This window comes from Monodon monoceros, unplaced genomic scaffold, assembly GCF_005190385.1.
Source record: "Monodon monoceros isolate NGI ecotype Baffin Bay Population unplaced genomic scaffold, NGI_Narwhal_1 Super_Scaffold_7, whole genome shotgun sequence".
Taxonomy (NCBI): domain Eukaryota; kingdom Metazoa; phylum Chordata; class Mammalia; order Artiodactyla; family Monodontidae; genus Monodon; species Monodon monoceros.
The window spans coordinates 60,193,309-60,215,021 of NW_021703784.1; the positions used below are offsets into that span (position 1 = coordinate 60,193,309).

At 46.1% G+C, this 21,713-nt stretch overlaps 1 protein-coding gene across 1 annotated transcript in view; it reads left to right on the top strand.

Annotated features, from left to right (window-relative positions):
- Window positions 1–7,900: 7,900 nt before the first annotated feature.
- Window positions 7,901–21,713, top strand: part of OLFML1 (olfactomedin like 1) — a 28,508-nt gene continuing 14,695 nt past the window's right edge. The window contains exons 1-2 of the mRNA XM_029206866.1: window positions 7,901–8,795; window positions 11,230–11,518. Coding sequence (XP_029062699.1) covers window positions 8,670–8,795; window positions 11,230–11,518 — 415 coding nt within the window. The 5' untranslated portion in view covers window positions 7,901–8,669. The remainder of the gene's footprint in view (window positions 8,796–11,229; window positions 11,519–21,713) is intronic.

Consider the following 21,713-nt stretch of genomic DNA (forward strand, 5'->3'; position numbering starts at 1 on the left):
AACTGTGAAGTTACTGATAAATGGAGAGGCTGGTGACGCAACAGAGGGTGTGTGGGCTAGAGTCTAACTAAAGGTATAGCTGACAATGGTTGGACATATCACAAGCATTTACAGATGACTGTCATTTTTTGTTACCTTTACGGGGCCTTCTTGGGGGTTCTCTCCCGACTTACCATATTCTCACACAAATCTCTACAGAGTTTGAAGTGATCCCCCAAATATCTCATTATCCACTAGAAAAATACCAACTTTCTTCAATAACCTCTTACCCCAAAAGTCTCAGAACACTCTTTCTAATGTCTAATTTAAACTCCTTCTGCAAGATGTCTGTTCCTTTTTATTACATCCTGAAATGACCCTGTGGCCACTCCCTATGGCTTCACTTCCACCCCCTTCCTTTCCATATAATCCAAAAATTTGAAAGGATGAGAGTAGCAAATTAACAAAATTAATATATGGAGGGGAAAATGACAGAACTTAAGAAAGGAAGAAGCTGTTTCAAGGCACCTAAACACCTCACGTTTATATACAAACAACCCCCATCCTCACAACTGGATTCTCTTATACTGCTCTCTAATTGTGTATGTGTCTGTGTGACTTGTAAATTATAAGCTCCTTGAGGGCAGGAACATGTCCTCTTATTTTCACAGTACATTGGCTTCAATAAACACACGTAGCCATCACTTGGCACTCTTATTATAAACCATTCTTACCATTCTTTTTTGGCACTAAAACCAGTCTCCTAAGGATTCTAGCTCTGGTTTTCTTACATACTGAAAGGTACTAACCCTGACTTTTTTAACAATTAATTTGGTATTTCAGGCGCCTCTTCTTCATTCAGTGCCCCTCCCCTACCCCAAGTGGTCTGAATTTTCAAGGTTTGACCATCGTGGCAATGTCCTCCTGGGACAGCCACCATGGAGGCTGAAGCGTTCAGATTTATCTTTTGCTGTCTCTCTGGGGTGGAACAGAGGTGGAAAGGAAGATGTTTTTCCTCCTTAAAATGTAGAAGACCCTCTGGGATTTTATGCTCACTATTCAGGGAGTTCTTTACAGCCTAAGAGGAAACAAGACAAGCTTCAGACCCTGAACAGTCCTACCTGATCTCTGCCTGTCAAAACTGGCAGAGTTTCCTTGGGGCAGCTCTGTGACAGAGACTGGAGGGGGGTGCAAATGATACTGGGGCTGCATTCAGAGATGGAGAGAACAGAGTGAGATTTCCAAGATTAGCCTATCTGAGCAGGTCCCAAAGGACTTTACTGAGGTCACAGGGTGGGGTTCCCCTTACCCATTGCTAAGTCCCATGAACCGGGAGGACAGATTTCAGCAGCCAAGGTCTGGAAGGGTGCTGAAGATTGAGGTCAGAATAATGAGCCCCAGTCCAGTTCTAGATGCTGTTATGGAGCAGAAGCAGGATGAGTTACTGAAACGGATCATGAGCCCACGAGACGGGGAGACGCAAAGCAGCTGACGGGTATGCTTAGGAGGCAGCCTCAAATGATTCCTGGAGCCTGAGTTTAAATAATCCCAGACTGTTTCACATGCTTTGAGGGTACCGGCATGAGAATGAGCCCATTTTTTTAAAAAAAATGATTGGAGGACTTCCCTGGTGGCGCAGTGGTTAAGAATCCGCCTGCCAATGCAGGGGACACGGGTTCGAGCCCTGGTCCGGGAAGATCCCACATGCCGTGGAGCAACTAAGCCCGTGCGCCACAACTACTGAAGCCTGCGCTCCTGGAGCCCGTGCTCCGCAACAAGAGAAGCCACGGCAATGAGCAGCCCACGCACCACAATGAGAAGCCCACGCACCACAACAAAGAGTAGCCCCTGCTCACTGCAACTAGAGAAAGCCTGCGCGTGGCAACGAAGACCCAATGCAACCAAAAATAAAATAAATAAATTTAAAAATATTAAAAAAGGATTGGGCAGAGACAGAGAGGGGAGGGGAAAGAGAGAAAATATAAAAAGCAGATCCAGGAATTAAAAATCCCTAGTTGTCCTTCCCTACTAAGTACTAAGCGAATGCCTCAACATGCCTTAATAATCTCCGAGAGATCCATTATAGCTAATCTTCATAATGTCATCTGATGTCATTAAGAAAATAATAAATGGCTGCAAATAGATTTGAAAGGTAGTTGGGAAGATTTCCATGAAAATAAGGTTAAAGAATGTTTTGAAATTTTCTGGGTGAAAAGAAAATTTGTGCTTTCTGAAAATTGGTTTATGAAAAATGTTTCATTCTCCAGCAGGGATAGAGAAGTGAGGGATCATGTCCTCAGCACTGCATGGCTTGTAAAACTGATGTATCCAAGCACTCAGTCTTCATAGGCACGTGGGCTATGGTGGCCCACAGTGAAATTATCTCACATTTGTCCAGCTTTCTAGGAGATGGAAGACACTGAGCGCTTCAAAATAATATAAGATTTGTGGTCAATGCTAAAACCCATTAAGTGGGCCTCTATAATGGAGCTGAGGTCTGTACATCATGCATGTGAATTTCCAAGTGTCTTTCCAAGAGCCGGTTAGGTGGTATGTCCTGGCTGCCAGGTGGGAGTGAGCATGATTTAGACAAGGGACCAGTTCCTGAGTCAGTTGTGAGCCCAGCCCAAGAGGAAAGCCCAGCCTTTTTTTCAGGAGTTAGTCTAAGCAAGGATGTGTGTCTAAACTCTAAGAGCTGAGTGGGAGACATACGGCAAACATCAACAGAGTAGCAGAAACTGGGTCCCGAAGAGGACCTTGCTGGCCACCAGGAGGGTACCTCACTCACCCCTATGTCTTGGCCTACCTTTCACTCCAACTGTAGATCTTCATTCAGATTTAACTTCCTTGCAAAGCCTTCCCTGAGCCTGAGGAATTTATTGGGGAGGAACTGGCAGACAGTCAAGGCTTCGAAACAGGGGAATTACGTAATGAGCTTTGCCAACTGGCTCCATCCCCCTGGCTGCAGTCTGAATGTTAAAACTAGAAGGGGGTCAGAATGGAGGCTGTTGAAAACAATGCAGAATCTGGCCGTGAACCCGACTCCCCCCTCTCTCTACCTCTCATTTGGTCAGTAAACGAGTTCCGTCAATTGTACATTCTAAATATTTCTCAAAGACGTCTGCAGTGCTGATCACCAATGACAATGTATGTTTTTTTCCCCCACACCACCTCCTTTACCAGCTGGGTGTCCTACAATTTAACTCAGTGCTGACACTGTCTACCTGGAGGTAGCACCAGATCCCACAGGTTCGGGGCTCAGTCCCACAGGATTGCCTCCACTTCGGATGCCAGTCCCCAGTCCACGTTGTCATGTCACCTGTGCTTCTGACCATCTGGCTATAAGTCCGTGGTTCCCACAATCCCCTTCTTGAGTTTAATTAACTTGCTGGAGCAGCTCACAGAACTCAGAGAAGCATTTTACTTACTAGATTACTGGCATATTATAAAAGGATCTAACTCAGGAGCAGTCAGATGGAAGAGATGCATAGGGCAAGGTGTAGGGAAAGGGCGTGGAGCTCCCATACTCTCTGGGAGCAGCCTCTCCTGAATCTCCATGTGTTTATCAACAAGGAAGCTCTCCGAACTCTTTCTCCTTGTGGGTGTTTCTGGAGGCTTCATTACAGAGGCATGATTGATTAAATCATTGGCCACTGGTGACTAACCTCAACTTCCAGCCCCTCTTCCCTCCCCCAGGTCAGGGGGTGGAAAGGAAAGCTTCAACCCTTTAATCACAAGGTTGGTTCCACTGGCAACCAGCCCCCATCCTTAGGTGATTTCCAAAGGCACCTCATTAACAAAACAAAAGACACTTTAATGGCTCTCATCAAAGAAAACTCCAGGAACAGTGGTGGAAGACCAAATATGTTTCTTATTATCAGTCACAATACCATGACATCCATTTATCTCTCTCTCTGCTGACACCACTTTTGTTCTGGCCCTCATGATCTCTCCACGAATCACCATAACAGCATCCTCATCTCCCACCTTGGATTTAGTCTCGTTGCCTTTACCTGGCCTCCAGAGACGTCTCTCCGAAACACAGACCTATTTCTGTAACTCGTTTACTTGAAACTCTAATTGTTTCTCATTCTTCTTACCATAACATCTAAAATATTTGGTGTGTTCTACAAACTTGGCAAAGTCTGGCCTCTGCTTATCCTACTGAAGTGGGTGCTGCGGCATGTTGGCCAAATCTACCCTTCAGGATAAGGAGACTCATTCCCTCAGTTGTGTGGGTGTTGCCGCTAACAGCTCAGAGCTGAGTCCTTCTCCAGGCCGTGTCCTCAGCCAGAGGAAGCTTCCCTACTCAAGGTTATATACGCTCCCTTCCCAGGAACAGCCCCCACCAAGGAGTGCTTGATGCAGGGCTGCCAAGGCATCGTCCCTTTGCCTCCATTCTGGACATGTCTGAAGGTCCCACCTAGTTCCAGAGCTCCTTGTGGGATTGGCTGATGCCTCTGTTGCAACTGCATTGCAGGTGAACTTCTCTCTTTGCTCACTCATGCTCCATTCATCCCCCCACAGGTATTGTTCCAGAGAGTATACCCCCAGAAATGTCTTGCTTTTGTAGGGGAGCAAAATTTCCCACCCCAAAATCTCTTTGGCATTTGGATTATTTCGAGCTGAAAACAATCAAGGCCCAAGACTCAGGAAGAAACTTTGACCTTCCCCCTAACTGCCTAAAAGAACATAGATAGAGGACCTCTTCCCTTTGGGAAGGGAGCCATCACTATAGATAACAAAGTAAGAACCAGCTGTGACAGACAGAAAGGAACCTAGCAAAGTCTGTTAAAATTTCTCTCTGTGTCCCTCTGTCTCTACAGGAACCAGCAAACATTTGTTTACCAAACATTTGCTTTTTCATCTCCATGTGAATTGCCTTCCTCCCCTTTGAAGTCCCAAATCACTACCCCAACAGCTTCTTTTGTCTTTAGCTGAGGATGGTATTTAAGGTGAGGGCTTCAGCCATTCTGGCGAGTTACTGTTTCCCTGGGTCTCTCCAATGCACACGTGTTTTTAAATTTTTGTTTGATTTTCTCTTGTTAATCTGCCTCATTTCCATTTAATTCTTGGACCAGCCAGAAGAACCTAGAAGGATAGAGAAAAATGTTTTCTTCCCCACAAGGGGTTGGCTGAGGTCACATTTTAAAGGGCTTTCCTTTTGGCATAAAAGCAGCCAATGTTTTATCTAAAGAGACAGGGAATTAGAGGCCGCTCCAGTCACTCAAGCAGGAAACAATGCAATTAGTTGTAAAAGGTTGGAAGATTGGAGGATGACATTAAGGCAAAGAGCTATTGGCGGTGGGGTGGGGGGGCAGGAGTGGTGAATAAAAGATAAAGGGAAGAATCTGGGGAAAAAAGAGAAGAGAAGAAAAAAACAGACATCCTGTTCAGATCCAGATGATGAATTCTAGTATCCCAGATGGAATTCTGTTGACTTGGCCTCTGCCTCCTTAAGAAGACAAGGTCTCCTCCTCACAGACTTTCCTGGAGTTAGCCAGCACCCCTCAGTAAAGTGGAGGGTGCAGGGAGCAGAGAAGGCTCTAGAAATCAGGGGATCAGTTAATATGGAGGCACAGCAGCAAAAGGACCACCAGTAATGAAGACAGTGAATTCCAAGAGGACCTGGAAAACTGGATGAGATCAGCCTCGGTGGGCTGTTTAGGCTGGACATTCGTATGTCCAGTTCTGCCTGGTCATTTAGGGAAAAACACCAACTCGGGGCTGGGCTTACAGCTCAATGACTAGTGACTTAGGTCCAACCACATTGAGGACATAGTGGTAGCTGTCAAAGGGCTTAAGTTTCCTCTCTCAGGATACCTGGACTGGAAAGCAGATGGATCAGGCACTTGCAAAGGAGAAAAGGGGTCACTGTGCTTGGTCACTAGCCTCCTTAATGAGCTAGCTCATAGCAGTGGTCAAGGCCAGAGGTTAAATGTAAGGAAGGCAAAAGAACCAAGTGGATGATTTTATCCCAACAGCAGGCTAAGGGGCACCAAGCCATCTTTTTCTTTCCATTGAGTAAGGCCTGCTCTGAATAAAGATGGCCACCATTGGCCACTGTATGTCAGTCAAAGCTGTGACTATCTCTGAAAGGAGTTTAACTTTCCTTTTTGAAACTTCTGGTCACAAGAACATGAGGGTTTCCACTCATGTTCCAGTCCTGCCCCATGGCTCATCAGTCCTAATGGGTTAGGGGAACCAGCTGTGGGCTTTGCTGCCTCTGGGGTCACAAGAGTAAAAGCTTGTCAACCAAGACCAGGTGTGGGCAGTTAGAGCGGAGAGACCAGGCTTGTGCCTGTGAACCAGGTAACTGAAGAGAGTGTGTGGGGCAGAGAGGGAGCGTCTGCCAGGACTGAACTGAAGGGCTCTGAGGCCAAGCTCTTTGGAGGTCCTTCCAGAGACATGGGGGCAACAGCAGCCTTGGAAACAGCCCAAGGACATGTGCTACAATGAGGCCTCCCACTTTGTTCTCACCGAGTCTCCAATAATTCTTTAGACGCCATTAGTATTGAATGTATATTTCATTGTAAAAATAATGTAAACCTGCTATAGAAAACCAAGAAAAAGATTACCCCAAGAAAACATGCCTCCTAAAAGTTAATTGTGAGTTTCACTTCCACTGGATCTTATCCATCTTAGTTCACCGTCTCAAAGTTAGGACTTAAGGAGTTCATCAGGAAAATCAACCAGGACTTCCCTGGTGGCGCAGTGATTAAGAAATCACCTGCCAGTGGAGGGGACACGGGTTCGTATCCCTGGTCTGGGAAGATCCCACATGCAGCGGAGCAACTAAGCCCGTGCGCCACAACTGCTCAGCCCGCATGCCACAACTACTGAAGCCTGCAGGACTAGAGCCTGTGCTCCGCAACAAGAGAAGCCACCGCAGTGAGAAATCCGAGCACTGCAAGGAAGAGTAGCCCCCGCTCACCGCAACTAGAGAAAGCCCGTGCGCAGCAACGAAGTGAAGACCCAATGCAGCCAAATAAATAAATAAATAAAATTTTAAAAGAAAATCAACCAGAGCACCTTTAGCATAACACTTTATTCCAAAATGCCAGGCATGGAAAGTTTCCCAAAGAGCATTCTTACTCAGGGAAGGAGGCTGAGTGGGGCAGTATTTTTCATGAGAATTTAAGAGGAGGGATCAGCAGAAGTTCACCTAGATTGGGGAATACCGTTGCCCCTTGATATCCGCGGGGAATTCGGTCCAGGACTGCCCCATCCCCCATCCCCTACCCCCGCATCCCGAAGATACCAAAATCCTGCGATGCTCACCTTCCTTATGTAAAATGGCTTAGTACCCTTAGCCCTCCACATCCGCAGATACAGAGGGCTGAATGTCATCAAAGACAGTTCTTGGAAATAGGAGGAATTGTTCTTAAGGATGAGGAGCCATTGTCTGTGATGATACCAAGAGGGTGGGAAGGAACAGTTAGGGGCTGACGTCACTTGGAAGAGAGGTAGAGAGGAACAGCTAATGGGGACAAGGACATGCAAGGGCCACACTGGAAAATTCTTTTAGTGTCTCTTGCAGGGACCAAATACAAACCCAGGTCTTCTGACTCCTGGTCAGAGATCTTTCCACTTCTCGTAGATGCCCCAACCTTCTCCACTTTGGTAGGTGATTGAGGAAGAACCGTGAGTATCCTGGACCCAACCATGGAAGAGAGGTTGAGATAAGTAGACCTGGACAGCAAAGGCAAAAAATTGGAAGATTTTACAATTGTGTCCTAAGGATGTGATTTATCTTCAGCTGGACTGGGGCCTGCAGGAGTTGAGTCCTATGTATTGCTGGCCTGCAGCTGCAAGTGAAGGGAATTCTGCTACTGGAGACTGAGAAAACTCAAGGACCTCCACGCTAAGGAGTTCCATTTCCTGATGGCTTGGCTCTGGAAATGCCCCTGTATCAGTAATTGTTTGGCTCTTAAACTCTTCTGAGCGTGAATCTCAGATTTTTCAGCTGCCTCCCTGGGTGGCTAGACCTGTGGCCTATTGGACCTCTCTCCCCAAGAGGCAATGGGCCCAGTGCCCAGGCTGCTCAGAGACCGGGTATATCAGAGCTTTCATTTTTCCTTGCTGTGCCTTTAAGAGCTGCAGGAATGCAAAGAGTCTGGAGGAGGGGTGGGGTCTCCCAAAGGGATTTCTGGGGAAAAGGATCCCGGGAATCTGGGCCAGAAACTAAACTGAGTGAGAGTCCAACTCTGAAAAGCTGGGGGTGGTGTGTGTGTTGGGTCAGGCCTGGGATTGGACTGCAGAGTTCTCTAGGGAGGAAGAAAACAAAAGTAAAAAGGAAAGAGCTGGGGAGAGGGGAGAGGCCCACCCCGCCCCCTATCCCACCCCTATGCACACTCACCCAGGCCTGGAAGAGGGGACAGCCACTAGCCTGCAGAGGGTCCGTGTGTGTCAAAGGTGATAGTGACAGATGCTGGACCCAGGGAGACCTCTACCCCAAGTCGGCCTGCAGGGCCTCCGGAGACTGACTTGCCAACAGCTGGACTTGATCACCATCTTGCTGAGCAAGATCACGCATCTGAGGGAGTAACTAGCAGGCTTTGCTGTCTGGCTGTTTTTGGAGAATTTTTCTCAGCAGCGGCTAGAAAGCAGGAGACCACCCCCTGGACCCTTGAGCCTTCCTCGAGAAGCAACAGCAGAAGAGATTCCCACCCTGGGTGGTTTGCAGGACCATGCTGGCTCTTAGGCGAGCTTCTGCTTTCAGCGTTCTGATCCTCACGGCCTTTCTGCCCCTGCCGCAGTTCGCCCAGGACCCGGCCATGGTGCACTACATCTATCAGCGCTTTCAAGTCTTGGAGGTAGGTGGCATCTGTGCCCCTGATCTGGGGAACCTGCCTCCCGGAAGTCACTTTATCTTACCCACGCTTCGCTACCTACTGTGATGCATTTTTCCAGATAGTGAATGATAAATAGATTGCTAAATGTACACTTAATATTTTTCATAGTCTAGTGGTTTCTCCCAGACCTTGAGCAGGGCTTTCCGCTATCCTCTGATCTGGCAGGTTTTCCCCATCTGTAAAATGGGGACGATAATAGAATTTACCTCTTACGGCTATTCTGAAGATTTAATAAATTAATTCCTACTTAGAACATTGCCTGGCATGGTGGTAAATGTCTAAAATATTATTCAGTTGCTCAGTTTTTAAAATAGGAAAATTAAACATTTGGTCACGTTTTCTTCATGTTTTACTATATCAGGATGATCGCAGATTTTAGTTTTCTTTATGTCTTTTTATGGTGAGCCATTAGGTCACTGCAAAAAGTCATGATATTGGTGTCCTGAGAAGCTCTTAGCTTCTTTTGCTGAACTGGACTTGGTTTTAGAAATGAGCAGATTTCAGCAACGTTAAACATAGAGAAAAGTGTTGGGGCCTTTTTCTCCAAGTGTTGCAGCTGCCACTTCATTAAAATTTGCAAAACCCAACATTTTTGCCGCAGGGACAGACTCCCAGGGCCAAATGTAACCCTCCGCAGTAACCTCTGACACACCCTGGCGATGACATTGGCTGTTTCATGCTTCATGCCTTGCTTTTATACAAGTTAAATTTTGATAAATTATTTATCTCCTCTCAAAGACACGCTTATCTCCAATTTTCTATTTTTTCCTGAAAACTCTTCAAGTCCAAACTATTTGGTTACAGTCAGGGTAAAACAGTTCCTCAGAGCAGGCTGCACACGTTTCCTAACGTCCGGCGGCCTGAGGCCAGGAAGCCATGGATGAAATGTTCCCAGGCCAGTGGCCTCTTGCTGCTGCCTCATTTGCTGTCTCCTCAGACACCTCCTGCCCAGTCTCACCTCCTTAAATGTTCCAGGATTACTCTCAACCGTGGTCCCTCTTCATTTACCACCAACCTGCCTTGGGGGTCAGCGCCAGTCACATCCCTGCAAGCTTTCCCAATACTCAAATCTGTCTGCAGACAAGGGTATCGAGTATAGACTGATACTTTCATAGCTATGAATGTGGATTTTAAAAGATAGGGATATGGGGCTTCCCTGGTGGCGCAGTGGTTGAGAGTCCGCCTGTCGATGCAGGGGACGCGGGTTCGTGCCCCGGTCCGGGAAGATCCCACATGCCGCGGAGCAACGAGGCCCGTGAGCCATGGCCGCTGAGCCTGCGCGTCCGGAGCCTGTGCTCCGCAACGGGAGAGGCCACAACAGTGAGAGGCCCGCGTACCGCAAAAACAAAAACAAACAAAAAAAAAGATAGGGATATGATTTATATAGGTCTTCCCACCCCGACGTGGTAACCTGGGCGGGAAGTTGAGTCCCCAGGTGCTCCACCAGGCCAAGGCAGACACGTAGCAGCGAAGTGACGCCATCTCCACACTGAGGGATTTGTGTCAGGGGGGTAAGGAAAAAGAGGAAAGATTTAGGCAATTTCCCTCTCCTCCCTCTTTCCCTCTCATCCTTCCTGTTTCTCTCTCCCTCTCTATTTCTGTCTCTCTCTCCCTCCTTCCTTCCCTCCCTTCCTATCACACACTCTCTCTCCCCCCACCTTTCTCTCTCTCTTTCATTCATCAATGAACAGTCTTATATCCTGCTGTTTGGAGTATATTTTAATATTTTTACAACTTTTGTGGAGAGCATTTTGGTAAACCGCCAAATGGTCTTTAAGTCTACATGCTGTTTGACCCAGCAACCCCTCCCATTTCCATCCTTCATTTATTTATCTTTCATTCAGCAATTATTTATTGAGTATGACTGTGTGCCAGGCCCTGTGCAGGTGCTGGGGATGGAGCTCACATCTGGAAATGTATCCTCAGAAAATAACCAGAGAAATACACAAATATGTAAAGACAAAGATTTTGTTTGAATGGCAGAACATTGAAAACTACATTAGTGTCCATTAAAAAGAGTCTAATGGAATAAATAATGGGATGTCAATTCAATGGAATTGTGTCATTAAAATTATGGTATAGATATATATTAATTGGTATTGAAATATGTTCACAGTATATCAGCAAGCTAAAAATATGTTATAAAAATACATGTAGTGAAATCACATTAAATATGTTTATATATGTATGACTACATGCATGGGAAAACTTTTAAAGATTTGTACACTAAAGTGTCAATAGTCCTTTGAATTAAGGAACTGTGGGTGATTTTTATTTTCCCCCCTTTTGACTATCTGTATTTTAAAAGTCTTTTTCCTGTGAACGAGAGCTGTTGATATTACTTGGGCAAGTTAAATAACTGGCAGTAATTTGGGCATTTATTTTCTGACTGAAGCAAGGACTGCAGAAATGTACCCAAGCAACGAGAGAATACATTCAAGATTTCCAAGAGTTCTCGAAAAACATATCCGTTATGCTGGGACGATGTCAGACGTACACAAGTGAGTACAAGAGCGCGGTCCATAACCTGGCCCTGAGAGTCGAACGTACCCAGCGGGAGATTGACTACCTGGAGTACCTGCGGGAGGCTGAGGTGTGCACAGAGTCAGAGGACAAGATGCTGGCAGAAAAGCAAGTCCAAGGAGCTGAGGAGGAGAAAAGGATCCGAACACTGCTGAATGCAAGTAAGAGAACTGCTTACCCCTTCTGGGGACTTTCACCCTCAGAGACAGCTCCCACACAGGTAGGGGGTCTGACCCAGTAAGAACTGGATATGTGCTCCTGTGGGCATGTGCTGGGAGAGAAACCTTATCGGGGCACAGGTGTCCAAAGGAAAATCCATTCTCAGAAAGCAGCTTTACCTTTCCCAGAGAGTTCCTAAAGCCCCCGTAGAAGATCAGGGCTATGGTGTTAGAAGTCAGCCTAGGAAGGGCATCTCGAGATAGACTTTGGGTTGATAGAGGTGTGTGGTCCCCTGCCACGAAGAGTGGCAGGTTGATGGATTCTCCCAGTGCCCTGGGAGTAGGGAGAGGCTGCAAATGTGCCCAGAAACATCGTGAAATTGGACATTGCAACAGCCAACCCTCAGGGCCAGGAACTACAGTGAATTATTGTTGTGTATTCTGTTGGGATGATGATATATTCAAGGTATTTGTCTCCAATCTTGGGATCCATCAGAATCACTAACAGGCCATTAAGAATAATGGTTAGGGGCTTCCCTGGTGGCGCAGTGGTTGAGAGTCCGCCTGCTGATGCAGGGGACGCAGGTTCGTGCCCGGGTCTGGGAAGATCCCACATGCCGCGGAGTGACTGGGCCCGTGAGCCATGGCCGCTGAGCCTGCGCGTCTGGAGCCTGTGCCCCGCAACGGGAGAGGCCACAACAGTGAGAGGCCCATGTAACGCAAAAAAAAAAAAAAAGAATAATGGTTAGGAGCTCAAATGATAATAGCAAGTATCAAGCAACAAAAACATAAATGAGAAGGAAAATTTCCATTTCATTAAAGCAATGAGGGAGACAAGTCCCCCACCTCAGAGGCTGTATTATGAGATGGTTTCATTGCAAATAGGAAAACTTTATTTATATGCTAATTATGCCTGCCCCAAATGCAAGAAATTTCATCAGGTAAATAAGACATAAGCTGAATGCCGTTATTGGGCTAAGGGTTTCACGTATCTTTTCTTTTTTTTTTTTTTTTTTAATTTATTTATCTTTGGCTGCATTGGGCCCGCGCAGGCTTTCTCTAATTGCGGCAAGCGGCGGGTGGGGGGTTGGGGGGGCACCCCTCATTGCGGAGCGCAGGCTTCTCATTGTAGTGGCCTCTCCCGTTGCGGAGCACGGGCTCTAGGCATGTGGGTCCCAGTATTCGTGGCACGCGGGCTCCAGAGCGCAGGCTCAGTAGTTGTGGCGCACGGGCCCACTTGCTCGGCGACATGTGGGACCTTCCCGGAGCAGGGATTGAACCCATATCCCCTGCACTGGCAGGTGGATTCCCAACAGCTGTGCCACCAGAGAAGCCCCCTCATATATCTTTTCAATGTAATCCTTGTAAAAACTCCATGGGTCTTCCAAAATGAGGTGACATTTGAACAAAGAAGTTAGAGTACGATGAGCAGAGGGCGTGTTAAGTGAGGGTGCAGCAGGTCAAAGGCAGGTAACACTTCCACATGTAGATCTGCAGTGATGGCTGAGTGGAAGCTGTGTGGGGCAAGTGAGCGCAGGGAAACAAGGCTGAAGGGTTCAGTAGCACCCAGATAATGAAAGGCCTTGTGTGCTAGGCTAAGGGGGTTGAACTTGACTGAAGAAACTGTTGAGAACCATTGGACAATTTTAAGCAGGGGCATGACGTGCAGGAAGAGGACAAGACTAGAGAGAGAATGCTAATCAGGGAAATACTGCAATAAATTGGTCAATAAGTGATGGTGTCTGCATGAAGTGTCAGGGAGATGGAGAAGGACAGACGGATTTCAGAGTCACTGAGAATTGGAATACACATGGCTTTGGGACAGATAATTGAATGTGAAAAATGAGTGAGAGGGTTGAGTCCACGATGCTTCCTGGGTTTTTGGCCTAGGCCATTGGGTGGTTGGTCTGAAGTACGCTGCGAAAGGTAACCCAAGAGGCATTGTGGAACACTTACTACTTGACTGTTTTTGTTTCTGTTGTTTTTTTCGGAGCACTTATTACTCTGAGATCTTCTAGTTCATTTATTTGCTCGATGCTCATTTTCTGCCTCCCCTTCTCGAGTGTCAGCTCTATGAGAGCCTGGATCCTGCCTTTCATGTTCGATGCTGCATCCCAGTGCCTAGAATAGTGTCTATGTTCAATAAATACTTGTTGGTGAATAACTAAGGGGACGAATGAATGAATGGATAGAGGGATTGTTAGCACAGACAGAGGAGTTATTAGGTTTTGGCAGAAAAGAGAAAATCTTATCTCTGAGTCAGAAGACAGAGAAGAGGGTCCCTTATCTGTATTATGAAGCACTTGGTCAAGTTGGTCAAGTGAGTGGTCCTTTCTGGCCCTGTCTTGAGATGAACCTCCTTCTGAGAGGGAGCAGCTGGGGGTAAGCATGGGACGAGGGACTGGGGAAAAGGGCAAGGATGAGCCTGTGGAAAAGGAACAGCTCCCTAAAAAGCTGATGGGGAGGATTGGGTGATAAATGTAGCCTGAGCTAGAATGTGCTCTCCCCAGGGGTGAGGGAGGACCCCAAGCCTGGACGATGGTGCTGGCTTGGATCTCTGAGACACTCTAAGCCCCTCAGGCCTTGAGGTTGCCCACTTCCACTCCAGCTAGAGCTCAGCAGAGGTCCTGAGTCTGGACTTTCTGCTATTTCAACCCTTGTCCTCTGCCTCATCTCTCAGACCCTGGAGGCCTAAAATATTCCCTCTCCCAGCTCCATGGTGAGTGAAAACTCTTTTGACTTTTCAGTGATGGCTGCTTCCATGCCTGTTGCCTCGGGAGCGCTCTTTTTTTTGTTGTTTTTTGTGGTACGCGGGCCTCTCACTGTTGTGGCCTCTCCCGTTGCGGAGCACAGGCTCTGGACGTGCAGGCTCAGCGGCCATGGCTCACGGGCCCAGCCGCTCCACGGCATCTTCCCGGACCGGGGCACGAACCCGTGTCCCCTGCCTCGGCGGGCGGACTCTCAACCACTGCGCCACCAGGGAAGCCCGGGAGCCCTCTTTTGATGATTTGTCAGTTCATGATTCAACAAGCACTTTTTGCCTCGACTCCTGGATGGGCCCTGTGCTCACAGCAGGGACAGAGGAAGGAGTGGAACATGTCTGCACCCTGCACTGGCTTTCTTACAGCTTCTCTCGCCTCTGGTTTTGCCTCCTACTGCCGTGTGCTGTCTCATAGACCTTCCCACAACACACATGGATGTAGAATGTTTTTGCCGTTTGGCATCAATTATCAACAGCCACAAAAAACCCCTTCAAATCTCAGCCTTTGATATGAGGAAGACCCTTCAGAAAGTGGCCTGAGCTGATCTCCATCTTCTCCCATAATTTACCCACATGCAGTAGCAATTAAAACAAATAAACAAACAAATATATATATATGTATATATATTTTTCTACCCACCTTTTATGTCTCAAAAATTCTGTGGATTCTCTGTAAACACTTCTGCCCACCTCCCCAGCTCTCCCCTCCCTGCCCCACCAGACAGATTGGCCCCTAATGCTCCTGGAGCACCTCACTCAGTCTTCCAAGGCAGCACTAACTCTCAACCACGCATATCTGTGTGTGTTTGACTCCTCAGCCAGACCATGAATATACTGACGTCTTCATTCCTGTACTCAGAGAGCCGGGGTCAGGGCAAAATCTTCTATGATGGCAGGGACCCCTCAGAACTTGCTTAGGGAAAGACAGACCTGTAAACAATCACAACTGCGTGATTAGTGCCCTCTGACCTATTATTTCCAGAAGTTCTGTGCCCAAGGATGGACTTTGGAATGCCAGTGTATCCCCCTTCCATGCACTGTTTTGTATTTTACATACTGTGCCCATCCCCCGTGGTTTCGGCCATGTATCTTAGTAACTATGCCTGTATTAGTTATTCTAATGCTGTGTAACAAATCACCACAGCTCTAGCAGTTTAAACTAATATACATGTATTATCTTAGAGTTTCTTTGGGTTCAGGCGTCCAGGCACAGCTTAGCTGGATGCTTTGTTCAACAGTCTCGTGAGGGTACAATCAAGGTGTTGGCTGGGCTCCATTCTCACCTGGAGCTCAGGGTCCTCTTCCAACTTCATTGGCGTTGGCAGAATTCACCTTCCTGTGGTTGTTGGGCGGAGGCCTCAGCTTCCAGAAGCTGCTCCTCTTCACAGGCAGCTCGCAATGTGGCTACTGCTCCCTCGGGGCCAGGAGGAGAGCGCCTCTCTTTGGGATGTGCTCAGTCTCTCTTTTAAGAGTTTTTATCTGATTTAGGTCAAGCCCACCCATAATCGTCTTCCTTTTGATTAACTCGAAATCAACTGATTTTGGACCTTAATTATATCTACAAAATCTCTTTAGCTTTGTCTCATGATGTAACCTAGTCAAGGAGGGCAATCATATTCACAGTCATATTGAGTGAGGCTGCAGCCCTCGCTCAAGGGGAGGGGAGTATGTAGGGCATGACCATGGGGGTGGGAACCTTAGAATTCTGCCCATCCCTGCCGGTGCTGTTACCTGTACCCACCTTCTTCCCACAAGGCTCCCATCTTCCTATCTTCTAACCTTGGTTGCTGGGACTGTGCTGGCTGTGAAACTTTCACTAGAATCCGTAGGCCTCAAGTCCCCATCCTTGTGTGGGCAAATATGGGATTATGGGCTAGGGAGGGTCGCCAGAGGTCACATCAAGTGTTTCATTCATACATACATGCCATCTTAGAGAATGTTTTCAGAAAACCTAGAGAGAGAAGATAACATAACTTCCTTGGAAAATTCAACATTGTGTCTTAGGAGATTTCCAGAAAATTCTAACATCAGTCTAAATGGTTCTCGTTTATTCTAGGAATATTTATTGGGCAACTACAAAGGGCCAGATACTGGGGATAATAAATACGGTAGAGTTGCTCTGTAATTAAGCCATTTCCTATAGAGCTGTTCTCAAGTCTTCAGCCTTTATTGAGAGATGATCCACAAATGATGTTCACGTGAGGACCGCAATTCCAGGGATGTTTGGGCTAAGGCAAAATTCTTCGAATCTTAACTCTAACACATACAGACTCTCTCCTCCTTTCTCTCTCTCTCTCTCTCTCTCTCTCTTTCTCTTTCTCTCTCTCTCTGTCTCTCATGCACACAATTTAGAATGCAGTGACTGAAAGATATTTGAATACAATCTAACTTATATTTTAAACTCATTCCAAGTCTTTGGTACTATAACTGTTATAAGTAAAAAGAAATTTTGCATTGCACTTGGCAACTTATGGCAAAGCACCACTGGCTCAGATACCCAGACTGAGAATTTTTCCAACTAACAGTCTTTGGCAGATTCCACAGGCTGTATTCATGGGTGGATCAGAAGAGTGTTAACCTCTTCTTAACTTGTAAATAGCTTGTAAAGAAAAATTCTCAAGGCAGTCAGAATAAGCCATTATAGCATTATTTTACTTCCTGTTCTAGTCCCGCTCCTTTATTTGCAAGGGTGCATGCAAAGTACCTCCAGTAACCCTCTCCCTGCTGAAGTAAACAACTCATATCCTTTGTTAGATCATGTTTTAGAGGAGAAAGTCTATTGCTGCAAATTCAAATGCCTCTGGGGTCCATTCAGGTATAAATGTGTGTGCCTCATACTGAAAGCCATTAAAAACCAAACAAAATAAAAAATAAAAACAGGGCTTCCCTGGTGGCGCAGTGGTTGGGAGTCCGCCTGCCGATGCAGGGGACACGGGTTTGTGCCCTGGTCCGGGAGGATCCCACATGCCGCGGAGCGGCTGGGCCCGTGAGCCATGGCCGCTGAGCCTGCGCGTCTGGAGCCTATGCTCTGCAGTGGGAGAGGCCACGGCAGTGAGAGGCCCGCGTACCGCAAAAATTAAATTAAATTAAATTAAATTAAATTAAATTAAATTAAAATTTAAAAGAACAAACTAGCGTAAAACCCACTAGAAGCCAAATAAAACATATTTATGAGCCAACTCTCAAGGTCCATTAGTTTGCGATGAGTGGAACAAAACATTAAGAGATGTATAACTCTAAATTGCAACAGAGGTATCTCCCACAAAGGAGGGCATTGAGGGTACATACAGGTGTAAGCGCAGGAGGGTATGAGAGTACTTGTGGGCACACACATACACACGCAGAGAAGTTACTGCATTCGCGGAGCAGCAGTGCCAAAGGTATATGTACAGCTTATCCTATATGCTGCCTCTGGGACAGTGCCATAGGTCACTGTGCTGGGTTCAGAAAGGCCAATGGACATAGTACTCTTCTGTGTATCTGGCCGGAAGGCCCGTGGTCTATGAGGATACCTCCAGGACCATCACTACAGGTATTAATAGAAGATCCCAAAGTTGTTTTAGCTGATGGTTTTGGCTCCAGGTATAGTGAACCTCCCCATTCATTCTCTCTCTGACTCATTCATTTGTTCATTCATTCAACAAATCTCTAGCTGAATTCCATATATACGTTGGCATTGTGCCAGGCATTAGAGATGGAACATTGAATAGGATAACATTCTTGTCCTCAAAAAGCTTACAGCCAAGTGGGGAAACCTCCAGACAAACACAGAATAACAGGTAGTGTGATGCCTGTTCTGATGGAGGGTGTCACAGAAGCACAGGGGCAGGCATTCAGTAATTAAGTAAGGTCAAGGTTGCCGTGGAGATGGGGATGGGGGAGACCATGGAATCTGGAATGTGACCCTCAAGCCAAGTTTTAATGTTGGAAAAGAACTAATTACATGGAGAACAGAGTAAAGGGCACTTCAAGCAAATGACCAGCATGTGGATGTACAAAGGCCTAATCAGGCTTAGGGTTCAGTAGACCTCAGGTGTAGGGAGGAGTGGAGAGGAGATGAAAGAACCAGACAAGACCTAAGCTCCTTTGTGCTGAGCCTCTTCGCTTTCTAGCTGTGGGGAATGAAAGTAATATGAATAACCGTAGCTAATAGTTATTGAGCGCTTATTATGTACCGGGTAATCTTTAAGTATTTTCTATGTCTTGTTGGATTATATCAGCTAATTCTCACAACAAACCTATGTGACGGGTATTATAATTAACCCCCATTTTATAGATGTGGGAATCAGGGCACTGAGTGAATAAGTCATCTGTCCAAGGTCTCACTGCTAACTGACGCCAGAGGAGGGTTCAAACCAAGGCAGGCCGACTCCTACATATACTAACCTTTCCCATCGTGCTGTTTTGCGTAAGAGTGGTACGCAGGGGAGTGTCCGGGCCCAGATGGAGGTTTTGAGGAAGATCATCTGGCTCCAGTGTTCAGAATGGGCTGGCAGTGGGGGAGTTTGAGTGCTCATAGCAGGGAGAGCCTGGGCCAGGCCGGCCATCTGCAGGGCTGTCACAGAGGCCCTCAGGTAGCAGCCCTCAGCTATGAGACTAAATACCTGTGCCCAGAGGCATTATTATTGTGGGACATGCATGAAGACCATGTCAGGCCTCTTAGTTGTTATTTGATGATGAACCCTACTCACAAACAGATTGCTTTAAATCATTCTTTCAAATCCTGTCCAAGAAGCATCAGTTCCCCGCCTCTCTCCAACCCTTGGTTTTTAATTCCCTGCCTTTTCTTCATTTATTTTTAAATAATGAACTTCCTCTGCTTTCCCCCACTATTCTCTCAGTTAACAGAAGAGTCCCACACACACCCTCCTGTGCTAGAAATCTCAGGAGCATCCCTTTGGCCCTCATCTGATAAGTTGCTCAATAGATTCTTCCTTCTGAATGTCTCTCAAGTTTATTCTTTCCATCTACACTGCTCTCTCATCATCTCCAGTCTCGATGACTGCAGAAGACTCCTAACCGATCTTCCTTTTCCAGGGTTTCATCCTGTATTGCCACCAGGGTTATCTTGATAAAATTACTGCATCAGTGCTTATCATCTTGGATGGCAGCCACAACCTACAGGGTAAAGCAAACCCCATAGAATAACATAAAGAAAGCCCTTTACAACTGACCCCAACCTAGCTTTCTTCAAATAATTTGTTTTGTTATTCTCTCTGAAAGTAATACCTGCTGATTAAATAAAAACGATGAATATTGTACATACTATATCTATTGTATTTACTGTTATTGTAAAAGTAGATAACAAGCCAACTAAACAATTTTTTTAAGTTTTCTTTAAGTTCTTTATTTTTTTATTGAAGTATAGTTGATTTACAGTGTTTCAGGTGTACAGCAAAGTGATTCAGATATATATCTGAAAATATATATATATATACTTTTTCAGATTCTTTTCCATTATAGGTTATTATGAGATATTGAATATAGTTCCCTGTGCTATACAGTAGGTCCTTGTTGTTTATCTATTTTATATATAGTCGTGTGTGCCTGTTAATCCCAAATTCCAAATTTATTCCTCCCCCCCTTTCCCCTCTGGTAACTGTAAGTTTTGAACACAGCAACTTTTAGCATTTCTCAACTTAGTCTTGTGCCACTACTGCCAGTTCCCATTCACCTGATGCTCTATGCTGTGTTGAATCTGCTATTCTGAAAACATAAAATATACTCCATGCATCTCTGCACTATTCATGCTGTGTTCCCCAAGTCTAACACAGTGCCTGTAACAGAGTAGGGATCAGTATTTTCTGACCTTGAGGAGTAGTTTCTTGGAAAGTGGAAGCAACTGTTTGGAAGCAAGGAATTCCATTACGCCTCTTGTGTCTGATATGGTATCCAATGCCCATGACAACTCTGCTAGGTAGATAGTATTATGACTTCTTTTCACATGATGAAACTGTGTCTCAGAGTTTCATGTAGCCCAATCTTCCTCCCACTTTCCTGCTACGCTGAAGAGTATGCACCACCTGCTAGACACACTAGATTCATCTCCGTCTCCCTATCTACTCATAGTTCCCTTACCCGGACCCCACACGAGGTATCTGCCACAATAATGCTGCATGACAAGCCACTTTGAAAGTTAGTGGGTGAGAACAGTCATTGACTATTTCTCAGGAGTCCACAGGGCAGCTGGGCAGTTCTGTTGGCCTGGACCAGGCTTTGCTATTCTCGGCAGGGCTCCCTAGTGCATCTACAATTAGTGACGCATTGCCCAGGAGATGGCTGGTTGAGGATGGCCTCAGTTGCAGTGGCTTTATTCTTCTCCACATGGCATCTGATCTTGCAGGAGGCAAACCTGGGCTTGTTCTTGTGGTGGAGGCAGATGTCTGAGGGAGAGAGCACAAGCACACCAAAGTCTGGTCACTTTCACCACGTTCTTTTGGCCAAAGCAAGTTCAAGTCTGGCTCTGGAGCCCATCCTTCCATAGAACCTCTAGTAGCATCCATATGAGGCTTTTGGTGTTGCTGCTTCTGGAAAGAGGCAGCAATCAAGATGTGTTTTTAGGGACTTCCCTGGTGGTCCAGTGGTTAAGACTCTGCCTTCCAATGCAGGGGGCGTGGGCTTGATCCCTGTTCAGGGAACTGAGATCCCACATGCCGTGTGGTGTGGCAAAGAAAAAAAAAAAAAGAAAAAGATGGGATTTTAAATATGCAAATCTCTATAGGAAAGCAGTGGATGGGGCATTAGTGTGATTGATGGTTTTGAGGGGAGACCAAAGAACCAGTGAGAGGGCTGCTGCAGAGTTCAGGATGAGGTGAGCAGCTGCTATGCCCACACACGTTGAGAAAGGATAGAGAGAACAGTGGGATTGATTGCACGGGAAGAATCCATGGCAACACGCAAAATGATTCTGTTTTCTAACCAGGCACATGGGAGAATGGTAATACCACACCTAGACATTGAGAACATTTCCATCCTTTTTAGTTTGGGTAAGAATATTACAGGAAAAAATTAACCCAATATGCAAAAAACAAAACCCAGCTTTGTCTTTAAATAAAAGTTAAATAAAAGCAAGAAGTTCATAATTATAAACCTGGAATGCTTAAGGTGTTGCAATAGTTAGACAAATAATGCAAAACAGAGGCTGTTTGATCAGAAGTTCCCTGGAGGACTGCCCAGTTCCGTACTTCACTTTACATGAGTATTTACCAGCCTGGATCCTCTAGGACCATAGCTCTCAAACTTTTATCTCAGGAACCCTTTACTTTTAAAAAATTATTCAGGACCCCAAAGAGTTTCTGTTGATGTATATCTCTTAGCATCGTCATAATTAAAATAGAGAAATAGTAATATGTGCTAGAGGCTATTCTAGGACAGGATGTCCAGCAGTGAATATAACACATTGGATAAAGCCCTGCCGTCATAGGGCTTACATTCTAT